Source organism: Aotus nancymaae, unplaced genomic scaffold (genome assembly GCF_030222135.1).
Source record: "Aotus nancymaae isolate 86718 unplaced genomic scaffold, 86718_ANA_hifiasm-v0.15.2.pri h1tg000001l, whole genome shotgun sequence".
NCBI classification, from domain to species: Eukaryota; Metazoa; Chordata; class Mammalia; order Primates; family Aotidae; genus Aotus; species Aotus nancymaae.
In genome coordinates, this window is record NW_026988412.1 from 5,254,855 (window position 1) to 5,274,561 (window position 19,707).

General features: G+C 38.7%; 1 protein-coding gene across 4 annotated transcripts in view; it reads left to right on the plus strand.

Annotated features, from left to right (window-relative positions):
- The window catches only part of RALGAPA2 (Ral GTPase activating protein catalytic subunit alpha 2), a 330,878-nt gene that overhangs the window by 229,519 nt on the left and 81,652 nt on the right, over positions 1–19,707 (plus strand). For 3 of the 4 annotated variants that reach the window (XM_064375258.1, XM_064375283.1, XM_064375286.1), the window contains one exon: positions 18,005–18,132. In XM_064375258.1, the coding sequence (XP_064231328.1) occupies positions 18,005–18,132 (128 nt within the window). Of the gene's footprint in view, positions 1–18,004; positions 18,206–19,707 lie in introns of all 4 variants that reach the window. The other variant, XM_064375285.1, reaches the window with a different exon arrangement.

Consider the following 19,707-nt stretch of genomic DNA (forward strand, 5'->3'; position numbering starts at 1 on the left):
GTGCTATACTTGAAATGTATTAGTTTTTTGTTGTTGGGTTTTTTGCTCTTTTGTTGTTGTTTTTTTTTTTTCATGAATACTTTCATTACAAGTCCACCTCACCTATTACTGGACTGCTTTTAGTGTAAGCCATAAGAGGAAGTACACTTGTATTTTTATATAGAATTTTTTTAAATAAATTTTTTGAAGTGTGGTGTTACTAAAGATAGAAGAAAGGGTTATTCTTTCTTATTTTCTTATTTGTTTCTTATTAGAACCTGGCAACAAGAATCATCTTAGACTATGAGTAAGTCCTTTAGTTTCCTTTTTGGAATGGAGACACCTGCATTTTCTACCACTACTATCATAGAGGGAAAGCTCATTATTAGTCACCCCTGTAGAACTAACAGTCTCATCCTTCTTCGCTCCCATCTGAATTCTCACAGATCTGACTGCTTCCTCTGTGCAGTAGACACTGATATCAAAACAGCTTTGCCCAATCTTTGCAGTTTTTAAATTTTTGTATTTTAATTGTGGAAACTTTTCCTCAAACCCACCAAACAGAACTGTGGCAGTGGAAGAAGGCTACCCAGGATCCTAAGGCCACTCCCATCACCCTTTCCCCTGGCCTTTCATGCATCTCCATGAAGCAAAACACAGATGGTCACAAGAGACTTTATTCTAGAAATGTAGAAAGGGGCAACAGACTTGGTTAATGCCCAGGAATCAGTCCCTAGGGAGTGGGAGTCCTTCATTCAGTCAAGCAGGCAACATCTATCTGTTGAGGCTGCTTCGTGACAGGTACTGTGTCAAGGGCTGAGGGTCCCACTCTCCTGGAATCTAAATTTAAGTAAGGGAGATGGCCAGTAAATAAATAAATGGTTTAGCCAAAGTCTTTTTTTATTTTAATAGGAATAGGTGTTTCAAAGTAAAGCAAAGCAGAGTGATAGAATGGGCAGGAGGGAGCCTGCTTTAATTCAGATAGGGAGATGTCTGGTTTCCAGTTCAGCATGTAGGGAGCTTGATGGTCATCACTCCCATCCTTACAGCAAGAAAAAGAACAAGCTGACGATCCATCAGAGAATTGAAGTGGCCAGGCAAACTCCTGTCCCTAAAGTTAGAGAGACAGACAGGCAGATACAGAGAATCACAGCTTACCAGAACAGAAGCCCAGGAGCAGAGACCTCTGGGAAACCAGTACCACAGCAGGAATACTTAAATTATAATTTTCCAGTTGCAGGAGGCTTAGTGTGAACAAATCTGAGAGTTAAATAGAGTCAAGTGCAGCTGGCTCACAATCCCCCTCACTTTTGTGAGTTTTACCTCTAGGATTCCTACCAGGTTCTCACAGTAAAAACTGGAGGAAGATCCCCTCTTTGGCAGAAAAAGGGAGAAAGCAGCCATTTGGAAATACAGTTGACCTTTGAGCAACATGGGTTTGAACTGTGTGGGTCCACTTACCCATGGATGTTTTTCAACCATATGCATGGTATCCAGAAACCAGTTTTTTTCCCTTTTAGCGTCTCATTTTTATCCTTCATTATTTCTAGTCTGGCACTTGATTCTCTCGTTCTTCATTAGAACTTCGATTGTCTAAGATTTACTTATAGGATCTTATTAGAAATGTGGGAAAAATATGTTGTTTGTAGTTCTAATGAAATGCCTCCAAGAAGTTCTGTCTTCCTGAGTCCATATACAATATTTGTGGGAAACAAAACCCATGCAAATGGAGGGCTGACTTTTAGTATTTGTGGGCTAATTTCAGGAATTAAGTATGCTTGGATTTTGGCATGCACAGGGATAGGGCATTGGTTCTGGAGCCAGTCCCTCTCGTATACACAGGGATCACTGTATGCCTAAAGTATTTTGTTATTCTTAACAATGTCTGCCCTCAAGAGAAACTTTTTTGTTGTTGAGGAAGCCGAATCTGGCTCTGTCACCCAGGCTAGAGTGCAGTGGCACGATCTCGGCTCACTGCAACTCCCACCTCTGGGGCTTAAGCAATCCTCCCTCCTCAGCCTCCTGAGTAGCTGGGACTAAAGGTATATGCCACCATGCCTAGCTAAGTTTTGTGTTTTTTTTTTGAAGAAACGGAATTTCACTGTGTTATCCAGGCTGGTCTCAAAATCCTGAGCTCAAGTGATCCACTCACCTCAGCCTTTCAAAGTGCTGAGATTACAGGCATGGAGCCACTGTGCTCAGCCAAGAGAAACTATTTTAACACAGCCTATCTGGCCTGGGGGAAGAGAAACACCATCAACTCCCTCTACTCTTCCTATCTCATCTAAGTTGGGATTGGAAGGAGACAAGAAAACTGAGAAGCACTTTTGAAGGTCACAGTCTAGGGTCACAGGCTCACTGAAAGACTGAAACCTAATCCTAGGACTGCAGAATGCTTCCTCTTCCCCATACGTAACTACTGTATCAGGAGGGCTTTTGTGTAATAACAGGGAGTACAGCTGAAAGAACTGTACATCCTAGATTCAAGTTCTGTAAGAAAGCCTAGAAATAACATGGGAGATAAAAGCAAGGTCATCTAAAGAAATTTTAACTTCTGACATCTACAGCTATGGAAAACAAGAAACAGGGCCTGTTAACCAGATAAACATAAAACCCCACATTTAAGGCTTGATTACTTCAGTTCATTTTACCCAATACATCATATGTAGCTTTCAACAAAAAATCTAAGGCATACTAAAAGGCAAAAGGACCAATTCTAAGAGACATAGCAGGCATCAAAACCAGACTCAAACATGGCAGAGACTTTAGAATTACTAGATTGGCTATTTAAAATAACTGTGATTAATATGCTAAGGATACTAACGGAAAAAGTGGACAGCATACAAGAAGAGATGTCTAATGTAAGTAGAGAGATAGAGACTCCAAGAAATAGTTAAAGTGAAATGCTAGAAACCAAAAACCCTGTGGCAGAAACAAAGAATGCCTGATGGGCTCATCAGTAAACTGGGCATGGCCAAGGAGAGAAATTGTGAGCCTGAGGATGTCAGTAGAGACCGTGAAACTGGAATGCAAAGAGGAGAAAAGGTTGAAAAACATCTGAACAGAACTTCCAAGACCCGAATAACAATCACAAAAGATGTAATGACGTAATGAGAATACAAGGAAGAGAAAGGAGAAGAAATATTGGAAATTCTCATAGCTGAGAATTTTTAAAAATTAATGACAGATCCAGGAAGCCCAGGAACATCAAGCAGAATAAATACCAAAATATCTACACCTAGACACATACAAAGAACAGAAAACCAAAAACGAAGAAAAAATCTTAAAAGGGGCCAGAGGGCTCCTATGATGGCACCAATAGCTACAGAAGAGTAAGGGTAATAAGTAGGACTTTTCTTCAGAAACTGAGGAATCAAGAAGAGAGTGGCGTAATATATTCAAAGTGTTGAAAGGGGAAAAAATGAGCCAACCTAGAATTCTGTATCTAGAGAAATTACTTTTCAAAAGTGAAGGAGAAAGACCTTCTCAGACAAAAGTTGAGGGAATATGTGATGAGTAGACCTGCCTTACCTTTCCTTCATCATCAAAAAAAAAGAAAAAAGAAAAGAAAATGATGTAAGTCATAAAGGTGGATCCACCTAAAGAAGGGAAAAGCTTTAGAGAAGGAAGAACATAGGTAAAATGAAATCTGTTTTCTTCTTCTTCTCTTCTTCTACTTTTTTTTTTTTTTTTTTTTTTTTGAGAGAGGCTCTCAGTCTGTTGTCTAGGCTAGAGTATAGTGGCATGATTATGGCTCACTGAAACGTCGACCTCCCCAGGCTCAGGTGATCCTCCTACCTCGGCTTCCCAGATGGCTGATACTGCAGGCACATGCCACCATGCCTGGCTAATTTTGTGTTTTTTGTAGAAACAGAGTTTTGCCGTGATGCCCAGGCTGGTCTTGAACTCCTGGGCTCAAGTGATCCACTCACCTTGGCCTCCCAAAGTTCTGGGATTACAGGCATGAGCCACCACACCCAGCCCTTTTCTTATTCTTAATTGATCTAACTGATAACAATATGTTCCCAAAAATAATAGCAACAAGTATTTCATGCTAATAGCATATGGATAAGTAATAAATTATAGCACTGTTGAAAGGAAGGATAGGAGGGGGGAATTGGGAATACTTTTTTATAAGGAACTTTCACTGCCTGTGAAGCAGTATGGCATTATTTGAAAGTGGACTTGGATTAGTTATAAATGTATTTTCAGACTCAGAGCAACGACTAATAAAACGTTTTTTAAAGAATTATGATAAGCAGAGAGAGGAGAAAAATTGACTTACATAAAATTCTCACTTAACACTAGAGAATGCAGCAAGTGAGTGGAAGCCCAAAAAAGAAAACGAAGAATAAGGACAATGAATAAAATACATGTCAATGGTCTAAATATATCAATTAAAAGAGACTGTCAGAGTGGGTGCCAAAGAAGCCAAGACCAAAATACATGTTGTCTATAAAAGAACCACTTTAAATATGAAGACACAGATTAAAAGTAAAGGGATGGAGAAAGATATCCCATGCTAACACTAATCAAAGAAAGCTGAAATAACTATATTAATATCAAATGTCACTAACACCAGAGCAGGGAAAATTATCAGGGGTACAGGGGACATTACATAGCAGAGCCTGCAAGGCCACAGTGAGGACTTGGCCCAAATCCTGAACTTGAGGAACTGGAGCAGAGGTGTCCAATTTTTGGCTTCCCTGGGCCACATTGGAAAAAGAATTATGTTGGGCCACACATAAATTACAGTAACACTAATGATAGCTGATGACCTTTTAAAAAAATTGCAAAAAAACCTCATAATGTTTTAAGAAAGTCACGAATTTGTGTTGGGCCACGTTCAAAATCATCCAAGGCCGCATGTGGCCTGCAAGCCATGGGTTGCACAGGCTTAAGCTACAACAAATCGGTTAGCACCTCTAGCCTTCATCCCTTGCTCCATAAAGTAGGGATAAAGTGCTGGCCTCGTGGGGTTGCTGTCAGAATTACATACTGTACATTGAGCACCGAGATCAGAACCTGGCCCCGTATTAGGGGTCATAGTCATTGGGCTCATCATCAAAAGTGAAATGCTCTGAGCTTTTAAACCCCTTGTCTATGATTCTTTTGTTACTTTCTTAATCTCATAATCCAAAAATATCTATCATGTATATTATTATTTTCATCTCTAATCACTAAGAATCATTGACTCCAAAGGCATCAAAGGAAAATCACTTGTAGGCCCAATTAAGTGATGAACTCTGTCTTTAAAATATATTCATGAAGATGCCATATTGTTGCCTGAGAAGACTTTCTCACTGTTTGGAAATCCCTTTCTGTGTTCGGTTCAGGCTCTGCAAAATATAATTTAAATCTGTTTTTTCCCACCTTTCAAGAAACTAGCCCAAGCCCGATGAACCATTTCCAGAGCAGCCTCTCCTCAGAGAGTGCTGCTTTGCTGGTGCTGCATGGAGTTATTTGTTCCTGGAGGACGGTGTCTGGCCTTCCCCTTCCCACATGCCATGCTGAACCGTACAGCACGCAAGAAGTCATTTAAGATTGAACACATTTTAATGTTCATAAGATGTTTATAAAATGTTCAGTGCATGGACTCCATGGTGTCTCTGGTAAATAATGTGACTACTATTATTTTTCCCAATAAGAAAGTTATTGTCTTTTGGTACAGTATCTTAGCAGATTTATCTGTTACCCACTTTGACGTCTCAGACAAAAATGTACAAGTACAAACACACCCTCTCAATTCATAATCCCTGTGGAATTGTGAATTTCCCAGAGGGGGAAACTGTGTCAGATCCTCAAATCCTAGATCACAGAGGTGAAGGGACCATTTTAGGTTGTCTGTTCTGACCTTTATGCAGGACACCCCTGACACCTTTGTGTTTGTGCACCAACATCGCTGGAGCACAAGATTAGTTCAAGGTCCATATAGCTCTCTCTGAATATCCAGAAACCACTTTTTTTTCCCACTTTTAGCCTCCATTTTTATCCATCATTATTTCTAGTCTGGCACTTGATTCTCTCATTATTCATTAGAACTTCTTGATTGTCTAAGATTTACTTATAGGATCTTGTTAGAAATGTGGGGGAAACATGTTGTTTGTAGTTCTAATGAAACGCCTCCAAGAAGTTCTGTCTTCCTGAGTCCACATGCAGGATTTAGGCTGTTGCACACAGTTTCCCTGGTGTGTGAGTCAGTGCTTTGTTATTGGCAGATCACAAAGAGAAGACCTGCTCTGTAGTATGAGATTCCGCAGGTCTCTTACAGGTTGAGCCTCGATGGATGGTCCTGATGCCTTAGAGTTGAGGAAATTTTACCTTTAGAGCAGCTGGGGCCAAACTTCTCAGGGCGACCATCCTTGGCCAGGCTCTTATATGGAAAGCAGCTCTGGCCTGCTCAACCCACTGACAACTCTCCACTTGCCCATTCTCCCATGTGTGTAGAAACTTTCACAGTTTTCTTTTCTTATTGCCTGCTTTTTCTAATTCATTGTTGCAATATTCCCTGCCAGTTACGTTGATCTGTTTTAGAGATTGTGATCATGATTGCAATTACTATTGACTTCACAGGCCCTTTCTTTTATCATTGTGTGATGTGCATTGGTATTTCTCTCCAAGTATAAAAATATGTACTCTTTCCTACCTGACTTTACCATTTTGGTTTCTGGCCACCTAATTTGTGAGGATTACCCAACAGATCTGCAGCCTTTCCAATTCCTACCACCCACCAGATCTTATCTCCTGCTGACACACACAGTGAGTGTGCCTTCAGCTCAGCCTTTCCATTAAGAAAAAGATGGGGGGCCGGGCGCGGTGGCTAACGCCTGTAATCCCAGCACTTTGGGAGGCCAAGGCGGGTGGATCACGAGGTCAAGAGAGCAAGACCATCCTGGTCAACATGGTGAAACCCCATCTCTACTAAAAATACAAAAAATTAGCTGGGCACGGTGGCGCATGCCTGTAATCCCAGCTACTCAGGAGGCTGAGGCAGGAGAGTTGTCTGAACCCAGGAGGCGGAGGTTGCGGTGAGCCGAGATTGCGCCATTGCACTCCAGCCTGGGTAACAAGAGCTAAACTCCGTCTCAATCAAAAAAAAAAGAAAAAGATGGGAAACTTACACTGTTCTCTGTGTCGCTTTCATTTCGATGACCAGGACATGAAGTGGGTAGATGAGCAGGGGTGGGCAAGTACAGCAGTGCAGAGTCTTAAGAGAAAGCTGGTGTTTTCTGCAGGGCATTTCATCAAGTCCCGTATCATCTGGCTCCCCACACCTGTTCTTCAGCCTTTTCACTTATCTCCATGCATTTCTGTAAATACCTATTCCAGAGCTTTCCATTCTTCTCAAATCCAGTCTAGGCATCTACACCTGCCTTACTTCCTTTTGTGACCCTGCTCTGACTTCACTTTGCTCTCAGAATCCCTCAGGAGCTCTGTGCAGCCCTTTGCCTTGTTCTATCCACAGTCTTTCTGTTTATTCATCTGTAATACTTTGATCATTAACTTTAATCAAGACACAGCATTCATATAAACTAGCTAGCACTCAGCTAAATTAGTATCTCATGAAATGCACTTTGGGTAACCCTGCCCTGGAAAAAGAGAGCTAGACCCACCTCATATTTTCATTCCTGTTTTTACCATTTGTCTGGAATGCTCCACTCTTTCCACCATGAATCTCTGCCAACACCCACGGTCATGACTACCTCCTACAGGAAGCCTTCCATGGCTTCTCTCAGCTGAAAAAGAACTCTTTGTAGCTTCAGAATATTTTATCTGTGTCTACCCTAAAGCTTTTTTTTCTCCTTTTGCCTTCTTGAATACATAGTTTTACCTCTCCTGCAAACTACTTTAAGATCAGAGACTCAACTTGTATATATCTGTATTCCCCCACAGCCCTTAACAGAACTTTGATCAAAGGATGCAAATGAATAACTTAAACAGATGGCATGTGAAATCTCTGCTGCTTTTGACCCAGAAATATTCACTGTAGTCTATAGAATTTTCAGACAAAGTTTTAGAGTCTTCTGAGTATTCACTTTTCCTAAAAGCTATCTTCTGGTATTTAGAGAATGTATTTATATAATACAGAGACAGGAGTGTGTGGAAATAAACATTCTCTTTCTCAGAAATATACCTTACATTTCTCTTAATGTTTTTACATATATCTCAAAATTGTATGGTTTTTCTACCTTGCCTCTCATTACGACAGTGCTATTTGCAACACGCTTTCGGGGTTGATATGGCATTTTAACCTTTTAGTCACTTTGTGAGGTCCATAGGGCAGACAACACTACCCTTGTGCTCCAAATATGTATGTAGTTGATATGAGTATAAATAATTTATCCAAGAGTACTTGATTCCGGTACCAACTCCAGAGTCCTCGATCCCGGTAGACCGAATCTCTTTAAGATTCAGAGAGGTATCAGTTTTCACACCTGTATACAGATGCTTTTTAGTGAAGGGCTGTTTATATTCTGTGTACACATCCTGTGTTCACATTATAGGTGTATGTGTGAAGTCAAGGAGAAATTTGAATTCTAGACCTTTGTATTAAGTCACCTACCTCTTGCATAATAAAGGCAGTGCCAGAAATCTGGGCACAGAAATCACAGATATATCTTTGTTATGAACACAATACCTGCAGTTTTTTAGCAGGATGAATAACTGATGAAACTGGGTAAGTTATGCTACGCCTATTCTTCATTTGTCGTTTTCAACGTGGCTTGCCTCTCGGTAGGCCCATCCATGGCAATGTTCCAATCCTGGAGGCTGGAGGTTACCTGTGAGGAACGGGAGCAGAGTTCAGTTCTTCATTGCCCTGCTTTGGAAGATCAAGATGTCTGCATTGCATCCTTGAAAGATTAATCCCCACAAATCAAATGGGTATTTCAGATCATTTTCTGTGTCCCAAGGATTCTTCTTTGTTCTTGCTTCAACAACTGGGCACCTCCTTGTGCTGGCATGCTGGCTGGTGTTGAAACATGGACTTCAGTGTCATCACTTCGGTGCAAAAGGCTTTCTTTGCTTTCACAATATCTTGCCAAGGGGAGTCCCTGGGTATGAAGTGTCTTCATCTGGACTCAGACCTGAGAAAGAAAGTAATTTAGGCTGCACCTTCTAGGTGCGTACTTCCTCTGAACACTGGTTCTTTAGTCAAGGAACACATGATAGGGGCTCCACATGCAGCTCCTAATCTGCAGGTGGTAAGGAAATCCAGTTTGTCAGCAGTCATGGAAAATCTTATTAATCCCTAGGCTTTGGTCAGCATGCTAGGAGAGGGCACTTATGAGTCACTCAGAAACTTTAGGTGGTTGTGAAATATACATGCTCAGCAGGATGAAATACTGAGATCAGGTTCTGATTAGGACTAATACTTGATGTCGACTTCCATTAAATTTGCCATCAAGCATGGGATTAGGACCGGGTGCTCCACGAGAACCCTTCCTCATCCACTTTGTACAGCAGCAGCACTGTTTCCCCTGGCAGGACCACTTGCCCTGTCTATCCTGGAACCTCCTTTACTGCCTCAGTGTCCAGTGGTCTGCAGAGCCTAAAATACCTGACCATCAGTTTCCACTTCCCACTGAGAACACGATGTCTTCTTCTGCTAGGAATGCTGCTCCTTTAAGTATTATAAACTAAAGTCAGAGACTAGCACCATAGGAACAGGAAAAAATTACATGTGGGTCAGGAGTAGTAAAGTGAGAGGCACTACCCTCATCCCCCTGCCACACACAAACCTGAATATTCTGGTTATGGAAGAAATATTACCTTACATTGGTCCCTGGTTTCAAGGACATACCATACCTTATGGGTCAGTATCCCCGCCTCATGGGGTAATATATCCCAGTTATCTTAGTGAGTGAGTTTTTACAGTCATCAAACAGGCAGGAGGCTGTGTGGGTGAGCCCCTGTAACTCCACTGGTCCCATGTGCCTCACTCATACTATATTTCTTACGACAGGTTAGACTATATCTTGCTATGAGGTAAGGCAAGTCTCTACCCAGTTCTTCCTTGGCTTTTTTAGCCAAATTCATTTCTATAAATGTCTTGGAGTCAGCTTGTCAAGATACATACATACAATGCATTAAATCCATAGGTCAATCTTGGAAGGAAAGTCACAACAATATTGAGTCTTCTAGTCCAAGAACAAATCTGCCATTTCATTTATTTAGACTAACATCTCTCAATAAAGTTTTGTAACTTTCTTTATACTTTCCTTGTTGGATCTATTCTTGTGGACTTTATATTTTTATGCTGTTGTAAATAATAATTCTTTTTCTAACCATTTGTTGCTGGTGGACAGAAATGCATTTGGATTTTTGGTGAGTTTATTCGGTATTCAGTGACTTTGATAAACCCTCTTTTCTATGGCAAATTCTGACCATTTGCCATAGATTATTTTGGAGATTCTCTGAGTACAGTTATACCATCTAAAAAAAAAGAACGACAGTTTTGCTTCTTCCTTTCTAATTCATAATCCTCTAATTCTGTCTTGTATTACTGTATTGGCAGGGATCTCCAGTGCAAATGTTGGTAGATGTAATGTAGGAGGACATTTCTTTTCTCCTTCACAGTCTCACACATCAAGTTCTCAATTTTCACCATTTAGTGGTTACAATAGAATTCAGTAGATATTCATTAACAGATTAGGGAAGTTCCCTTCTGTTCCAAGATTGCTAAGAAATTTTTTCCATAATTGGATTTTGAATTTTATAAAACACTTGTTTAAATGTCTTTTGAGATAATTATCTGACTTTTCTCATTCTATCTATTAATGTGGTTGTATACAGATTGATTTTTACTGAAAACCCACATATGTATTCTTGGGATATACCCGACTTGGTCATGATAGTGTGTTATTTTTGCACATGATTGAATTGGCTTGCTGATATTTTGTTAGGGTTTTTGTAAGCATATTCATGAGTGAGATTGGCCTTTCATTTTCGTATTAAGATTGTACTAAACTAATAAAATGAGTTTGTTTTCACTTTTCTTATACTATGAAAAGTTTGGAATTTTCTCTGAAACTTTCTCACTCAGAAACTTTAGGTGGTTGTGAAATATACATGCTCAGTAGGACCAAATACTGAGATAAGGTTCTGCTTAGAAATAATACTTGATGTCATCTTCCATTAAATTTTGAAGTTTTTGATGTCATCTTCCATTAAATTTTGAAGTTTCTCCAAAATAATAGTTATTTGTTCTTCGAAGATTTTATAGAATTTGCCAGAGAAGGCATCTGAGCTGGCATTTCCTTGTTAAAATGGTTTTTTTCTACTGTGATTCATCTACTTTAAAGCTCATAGAATTATAGCTTTTATGTATCCTCTTGTGTCTGTTTGCTAAATTGTATTTTTTTGGCATTTGGCCATTTCATCTAAATTTTTAAATTTATAGATATAAAGCTACATATATTTTCTAAGTATCTATAGTTGGATTCCTTTTTATTTCTAAGATTATTTATTTGTGCTTTTTTTTTCTTGATTCACCTTGCCAAAGACTTGTCAATTGTATTAGACTTTTTTCAAAGAACCAACTTTTTTTTTCAACTTTTATTTTAGATTCCAGGAGTACATGTGCAGGTTTATTACCTGGGCATATTGCATGATGCTGAGGTTTGGGGTATAAATGGTCCTATCACCCAGTTATTCAGCGTAGCACCCAATGGTTAATTTTTCAACCCTTTCTCCCCTCCCTCTCCCTTCTGGTAGTTCCCAGTTTCTGTTGTTGCCATCTTTTTATACAATTTTTGTTGTTATCTTTCTGTCCATGGGTACTCAATGTTTAACTCCCATTTATAAGTGAGAACATGTGGTATTTGGTTTTCTGTTCCTATGTTAATTTGCTCAGGATAATGGCCTCCAGCTGCATCCATGTTGCTGCAAAGGACATGATTTTTTTTTTTTCATTATGGTTCCTTAAAACTGTCAATCTTGGTTCTCCTTTTTATTGTGTGTTTGTTTTCTATTTTTAATGATGACTTTTATCTTTATTAGTTCTTCCCCTCTGCTTTCTTTGAATTTGTTTGATTCTTTTGGTTTTTCAGTATTTGTTGAGATGGGTGCCTATCTCATTATGTTGTCATCTCTATTTCTTTCTAATATGAGCGTTTGATTCTACACAGTCCTTGTAAGTACTGCTATAAGGTGTAAGTTATAATATCTACTCTTCTTATTTTATCAGTTAGCTTAACATGTTGCTAAATTTCCATTTCAATATTTTGTTCACCCATGAGTTATTTAGAAGTGTATTTCTTAATTTCTAAACATAGAGGTTTGTGCCAATTATCCTTTTGTTGTTTGTTGTCAATAGCTTTTTGGGCACAGAATATGGATTATAAAATTTCTACCCCCTGAAATTTATTGAGATTTGCTTTATGACCTAGAACAGAGGTCAGCAAACATTTTTTGTAAAGGACCAGATAGTAAATATTTTAGGCTTTGGATCTGTGACAACTACATAACTCTGTCATTATTGTGCAAAAGTAGCCATAGAAAATGTGTAAGTGGGCTGGGCACAGTGGCTTACGCCTGTAATCACAGCACTTTGGAAAGCTGAGAGGTGCACAGATCACTTGAGGCCAGGAAAATCAAGACCAGTCTGGCTAACATGATGAAACCCCGTCTCTAAAAGTACAAAAAAATTAGCTGGGAGGTTGCAGTGAGCTGAGATTGCACCACTGCACTCCAGCCTGGGCAACAGAATGAGACTCTGTCTCAAAAAAAAAAAAAAAAAAAAAAAAAAAAAGGAAGGAAAGAAGGAGGGAGGGAAGGAGGGAGGGAGGGAATGTGTAAGTGGATAACTGTGGCTGTGTTCCATTAAAACTTTATTTATGAACTGAAATTTAAATCTCATAATTTTCACATCACAAAATACTCTTTTAATTTTTTCCCAACTATTTACAAAGTAAAAAGCATTCTTAGCTTGCAGACCATGCAGAAGTAGGTACCAGGTTAGAATTAGGCCCTGCTGGCTGTATTTGTGGACCCTTGGCCGAGGATATGATCAGTTTTTAAAAAGTATTCTGTACATGCTTGAAATGAATGTGTTTTCTGAAATTGTTGGATAGTTTGTTAGTTGTCTTCTTCAAATCCTCTATATTCTTGCTGTTTTCTAGAAAATATTTCCTTGGAAATACAATATTAATAATGAAAAGGGCACAAATTATAAGTTTACAGCATGATGGATGTTTTCAAAGTGAACACACTTGTGTAATCCCACCCCAGATCAAAATAGAAGATATTGCCAGCCCCCAAAATTTTCCCTCATGCCCCATCCCAATCACTAATACAATGAAGAAGTGGCTGCTAACCTGACTTCTAGGCCTGTTGATTCATTTTACTTGGTTTTGAACTTTCTAGGAATGAAATTATGTAGTAGGAACTTTTTAGTGTCTTTTTCTTTCACTCATCATTATATTTAGATTGTTTTTATGATGTTACATGTAGTTATGGTTTTTTAGTTTTCCTTACTGTGGAATATTCTGTTAGGTGAATATAATACAGACTTAATTTATACTCCTCTGGCTGGACCTCGTGGCTGTGTTCTGTTTGGTGAATAAGTATAACTTGCCTTTTCAGTTTTGTGATGGGCAGAGTTGTAGAAAATTCTATAAAGTCCAATTTGTTTTCTTTCTTACCCTAAAAAATTCTTGCTTATCCTAAGGTCATGAAGATTTTCTCATATTTTTTTCTAGAAGCTTTATGGTTTTAGCTTTAACATTTCAGTCTGTAATCCTCTCAATTTTTGTGTGTGATATGCAATGAAGGTCAAGGTTCACTTTTCCATATGGCTCTCCAGTTGTTTCAGTGTCTTTATTGAAACAGACTTTCTTCTTCCATCAAATTGATATGCTGCCTTTATTGTAAATCAGTTACCATGTAGGTATGGCTCTCTTCTTGGATTCTGTATTTTGTTTTATTGAAATTTTTTATCCTGGTCCGCTATAATGATTTCTTAATTATTATATTTTTATAGCGTGCCTTGAACTCAGGTAATGTCAGTCTTATTATTGTCTTGACTAATCTATTTCTTTTCATTTTCCCATGAACTTAGAAGCATTTTGTACATGTATATTTTTAAAAAGCTTGCCAGAATTTTGTTTGGATTTTGTTAATTTTATAGTTTAATTTTAATTTAAAATTAAACTATAATTTAAAATTAAACTATATAGTTTAATTTTAGAAGAATTGACATCTTAACAATATTGAAAACTTCCAGTCCATGAACATTGTACATCTTTCCCATTTATTTAGCTTGTCTTTAATTTATCTCATCACTGTTTGGTAGTTTTCAGTATAAATGTCTTGCACATTCTTTTGTGAAATTTATTCTGTTTTGATGCAATTATAAAACAAATTTTTACATGTCTTTTCCCAATTGTTGGTTGCTAACTTTCAGAAATATAACTGATTTGAGGAGTATATTGTTTTCTGAGACTTACCAAAATTCACTCTCTAGTTACAGTTAAATTTCTTTGGACTTTTCATGTACATAATCACTGCTATCTGTGAATAAAAACAGTTTTACTTCTTTGGGAGTCTGAGACAGATGGATCACGAGGTCAAGAGATCGAGACCATCCTGGCCAACATGGTGAAACCCTGTCTTTACTAAAAATACAAAAATTAGCTGGGCATGATGGCACATGTCTGTAGTCCCCGCTATTCGGGAGGCTGAGGCAGGAGAATTGCTTGAACCCAGGAGGCGGAGGTTGCAGTGAGCCAAGATTGCACCACTGCACTCCAGCCTGATGCTCTGGCAACAGAACAAGACTCTATATCTCAAAACAAAACAAAACAAAACAAAAAAAAACCCAACAAAACAGTTTTACTTCTTTCTAACCTTTATGTTCTCTTCTTCTCCCTTATCCTTCTTCTTTCTTTCTCTTAATTTTTTTTTTTTTTTTTTTTTTTTTTGAGATGGAGTTTCGCTCTTGTTACCGAGGCTGGAGTGCAATGGCGCAATCTTGGCTAACCGCAACCTCCGCCTCCTGAGTTCAGGCAATTCTCCTGCCTGACCCTCCTGAGTAGCTGGGATTACAGGCGCACGCCACCACGCCCAGCTAATTTTTTGTATTTTTAGTAGAGACAGGGTTTCACCATGTTGACCAGGATGGTCTCGATCTCTTGACCTTGTGATCCACCCGCCTCGGCCTCCCAAAGTGCTGGGATTACAGGCGTGAGCCACCATGCCCGGCCTTAATTTTCTTTATTGTAATGACTAGGATCTTCAAAAATGTTGAGAAGGGGTGAACATAGACATCCTTGCCTTTTCAAATCCCTTTTGGAAACCACTTAATCTTTCATCATTAACTATGATGCCTTTTTACCCCCTTTAAGCTCTCATTAATTTGAGGCAGTTCCTTTCTGTCCTGGTTTGCTGAGAGTTTTTGTTCTGGTTTGTTTTTCTAAGCATGAATTAGAGTTAAATTTTATTTCATGCTTGTTCTGTATCTATTAAAGTCATACTGTTTTTATTCTGTATTTTGTCAGTGTGAATTTTTGCCCATTGCCAAAATAAATTGCATTGGTGGATTTATGAATGTTAAATCGACTTTGAGTTCCAATGGAAAATTCTGCTTGATCAAGATATATTGTCCTTTTTTATCTTGCTAGATTTAATTTACTAAAGATTTATAAAGAATTTTTGCATCTTTGCTGAGAGATATTAGTCCATAGTTTTCTTCTGTCAGCTCTTTATGGGCAGAGACAGTCTCTCATTCATTGTTGTATCCCAAGTCCTTTCACCAATGCCAGCCACAGAAAACGTGCTTTACAAATAAACAGTTTTGGAGAGAAATCAAAAGACCTAGGATGGAGATCCACATTCATTAATTTAAATTATTTAAAATATTAATGAATATAACTCATTTAGCAGGTATTTGCCTTCCAATTATGTGTCAGATACAGATACTCAGAAGGGGTTTTCTTCCTCCATCTCCAGCCACTCCTTCTTTTCTAATTGTTTCTCATGTCTCTAACCTCTAAACATTGGAAGGCCAAAGGATATAGTCCTTGAGTCCCTTTTCTTGATCTTTTGTGGGTGTTATCTGATCTCATGGCTAGAAACACCATCTCTAAATGAACAGCTCCAACCTAGGCCTTTTCCCTGACTCTAGCGTGGTATGTCCACTCCTCCTCGATACATCATCACTGGATACCCAATAGGTTTCTCTAATTTAGCATGTCTGAAGTTGAGCTAATGACCCTCCCTCTCAGTCTTCTCCATTTCAGGAAAACATAGCTCCAGCCTTCCAATGGCCAGGCCAGAAACTGTGGCATCACATCCTTGACATCTATTTGTCTCTCCTACCTTATTAACCATCCTCAACAAATCCTGTCAGCTCTACCTTCAAAATATATCTATCACCTTTCTCCACTTCTGCTGCCATTCAGATCCAAGCCATTACCATCTCTTGCCTAGGTTATTCAGTAGTCCCCAGCTGGTCTCCGTCATTCCCCTTTGCCGTTTTCCCAGCACAGGTGCCAAAACAATTAAAGTGGTATACCTTTAAAATGTAGGTTAGATCATATCCTCTGCTTTCATAAACGCTCAGGAGGCTTTGATCTTACTCAGAATGGAAATCCAGAACTCTTAAAACTTCCTATAAAGCCCCTCTTGTGACCTGCTCGACTTTAGCTCTTAATTCTTCCTTTTACTCACTTGGTCTCAGCCACGGTGACTTCCTTGCTATTGATTAAACATACTAATTCTTCTGCCACCACAAGGCCTGTGCTGTTTCTCTGCCTGGAATGTTCTTCCATTAGATGTCCTCATAGCTTGTGGTTCATTCATCACTTCTTTTAGGTATTTGCTAAAATGTCATCCTCTCCTTAAAGCCCTCCCTGGCCATTAGATCCAACTGGAGACCCGTCTCAAAAAGAAAAGTTCTATTGCTCTTCCCTGCTTTAGTTTTTACCTTAACACTTTTCCTACTTATTATATATTTTATATGTTTATACTGTCTTTTCTTTGAAATCGCCAACAAATTCTAAGCTCAGTGAAATCAGGGATTTTTGTACTATTCACTGTTGTTTCTCAGTGAGTAGAACAGTGTCCATCACATCATAAATATTTTCTGATACATGAATAAGCAAGTAATAAGTGAATGAATGTAAGAGTCACATGATCTCATGGAGCTTATATAAGAGTTGTGATCTCATGGAGCTTACTATTTCCATATTCGTGAATAAAATTAAAGAAATTCTAATGAGGGAAAAAGGAGAGAGAAGAAATAAATCCAAAAAGGGTAAGTACAAAAACTTGCGAGTTTTCCACATAACAGAAATGGGTTCAGCTATGAAAAGCCAGTCTCTTAAAAACATAGAAGACAGGTGTGGTGGCGCGACTGTAATCCCAGCTACTCAGGAGACTGTGGAGGGAGGATGCTTGAGCCCAGAATTTCAGGCTGCAATAGGCTATGATTGTGCCACTGCACTCCAGGTTGGGTGACAGAAGGAGACCCTGTCTCAATAAAAAAAAAAGTAGAAGGAAATGAAGGTAATGCAATATCTTGGAAGCAGAGGGGGTAAAAGGTAAAAGAAGAATTAGGACTGTGTAGGACTTTGTAGTTGTTGACAGGGATAGTCATCGTCTCCTTTAAGAGTTAATATGTATCAGGACCCATGGCTGCAACATTACCAGTTCCATAACTGGTTTCAGATGGATGCAAGGCTAGTGTTGTGCCGTGAAGCACGTCTGTGTGCCATGCATAATTCACATGATGTAGGTAGTTAAGAGCAATGCCATTGCTGTAAATGACAAGGGAATAAACAAATAACCTGGTAAAATTTTGTCGTTGGAAGTTTTGCTGGAGAATCCCCAGTAGAGGAGGATTGTGGAGCAGTCCTGCTTCACTCTATTTGAAAGCCCTGGACCTGCGTCCTGTTAAGGTCAGCGTCTGCTCTGTGGGTGACAGCTTACATGCTTATTGCAGCTCTGACATCAGTCAGCTATTCTCCTATCTTTGATTTGACTGTTACCAGTTTTTAAATTTTGTTTTTTCATTTCAAATCAACAGGTTCCATTTTTTGGGCCTCTGTTTGATGGAGCCATAGTGAGTGGGAAGCTGCTGCCGAGTCTTGTATGTGCCACGTGCATCAACGCCAGCAGGGCTGTGAAGTGCCTCATCCCACTCTACCAGAGCTTGTATCTTTTTGCTTTAAATATGTGACTTACTAACCATCCCAGAATCAAGATTCCTGGCAGTTTTTCATAAGAGGTAAGTATTCAAAACTGAATTGAAGAGGGAAGATAATTTTTTTAACCTCTGCTAAAAATAACATAGTGCGATTTTTCATAGCATTTGTTAATTTATATTAAATATAATTTTGTGCTGCATTCAACTTAGAGTTTACTTTCACAATTTACTTGTATACATTTGTGTCTGAGAAGCTGTGACCATTATGAGATGCTCATATCTCCTTAGGTATTTTGCCCCATGTTGCAATCTCATCCTGTATCCCTCTTATTTGTGGCAGCCCATTGTGTGTAAGGTGGGATGCTGAGCAAAACATAACACTCATTCAGAGTGCCTACCAGAAGCCAAAGCAAATGAAATGACCCTCATAAGTCAGAGAATGTGGCAGGTACCACCTGAGAAGTGCAGGTGGGTTTCTGGAAGATCAGAGGAGACAGAAATTGCATCTGGTTGGGAGGGAAAGGAAAGGTGTCCTAAATTAAGTTGCATTTGGACTTATCAATAGGAATGGCTAGAAATTATTTTGTAATTTTCCCAAATCATTGATATTTTCTTCTCTAGTTCCTGATTTTGTTTCCAAAAACAGAATAAATTTCACTCTTAAATTTTTTCCTCAAACATTAATTGACCTGCTGTAATCCTTAAATTCAAGCATGATCTCAAGTTATAAGAAAAAGAGATTAAGATGGGTGACCTCATAAAATTAATGCAACAAATAATCTGACCCCCTAATAAAACTTACAATCTCTTTGTTTCTAATTGGTGTTGATAATAATTTGAAACGTATTGTGTTTGACCTCTGTATATACTTCTCCCAACCTAATAGTAAGTGATGTGTTGCTAGCGGGTGGGAGTTGGGAGTAGATGAAAACTATCCCATGTGAATAGATACAGTTCATGAAAAAATACCTTTCATTAAAATCCTGGTCACTTCATTGACTGATATTCTGCCTTTAGATTTAAAAAAATACATAATGCCATGTGGCAACTTAGAATTATCATAGAAATGAGTAGTAGAAAGGAGCTATTAGGTCCCATCTGGTCCCTCCCCCGAGGGCCAGGGCAGCATTATTCCCTTCAGTGTACTCTCTAGTGCTTTGTCCAGGCTGGTGGTGAGTGTTTTGGAGATGGCATTCTTTGTAGTGATTTCCACAACACTTTAGACGTAATCTTATGGCTGGTGTCAATTTGGCCTTCAGCATAGAGTTTTTATTTCACATGCCGTTAAAAAGGGCCTCTTGGCAGAAATGAGAAAGACCTATTCAGCAATTGGTTTGTCAGTTTGCAAATCAACTGAGACGAGCTGGGCACTCATCAGTAAAGTATGTTGAACCAAGTTAGCAAAAAAAAAATTTTATTTTACAAATAAGAAAATTCCATTTTATATTAATTCCATCATGACTTTGTCATGTTACCTTCTCTACTTATTGAACTTCTCATTGTAAAATACTAGCTTTGTTATTTGGTTTAACACTGCTTTCTCAAATGAGAATTAATGTGATACAGTTGGCATAATCAGGTAT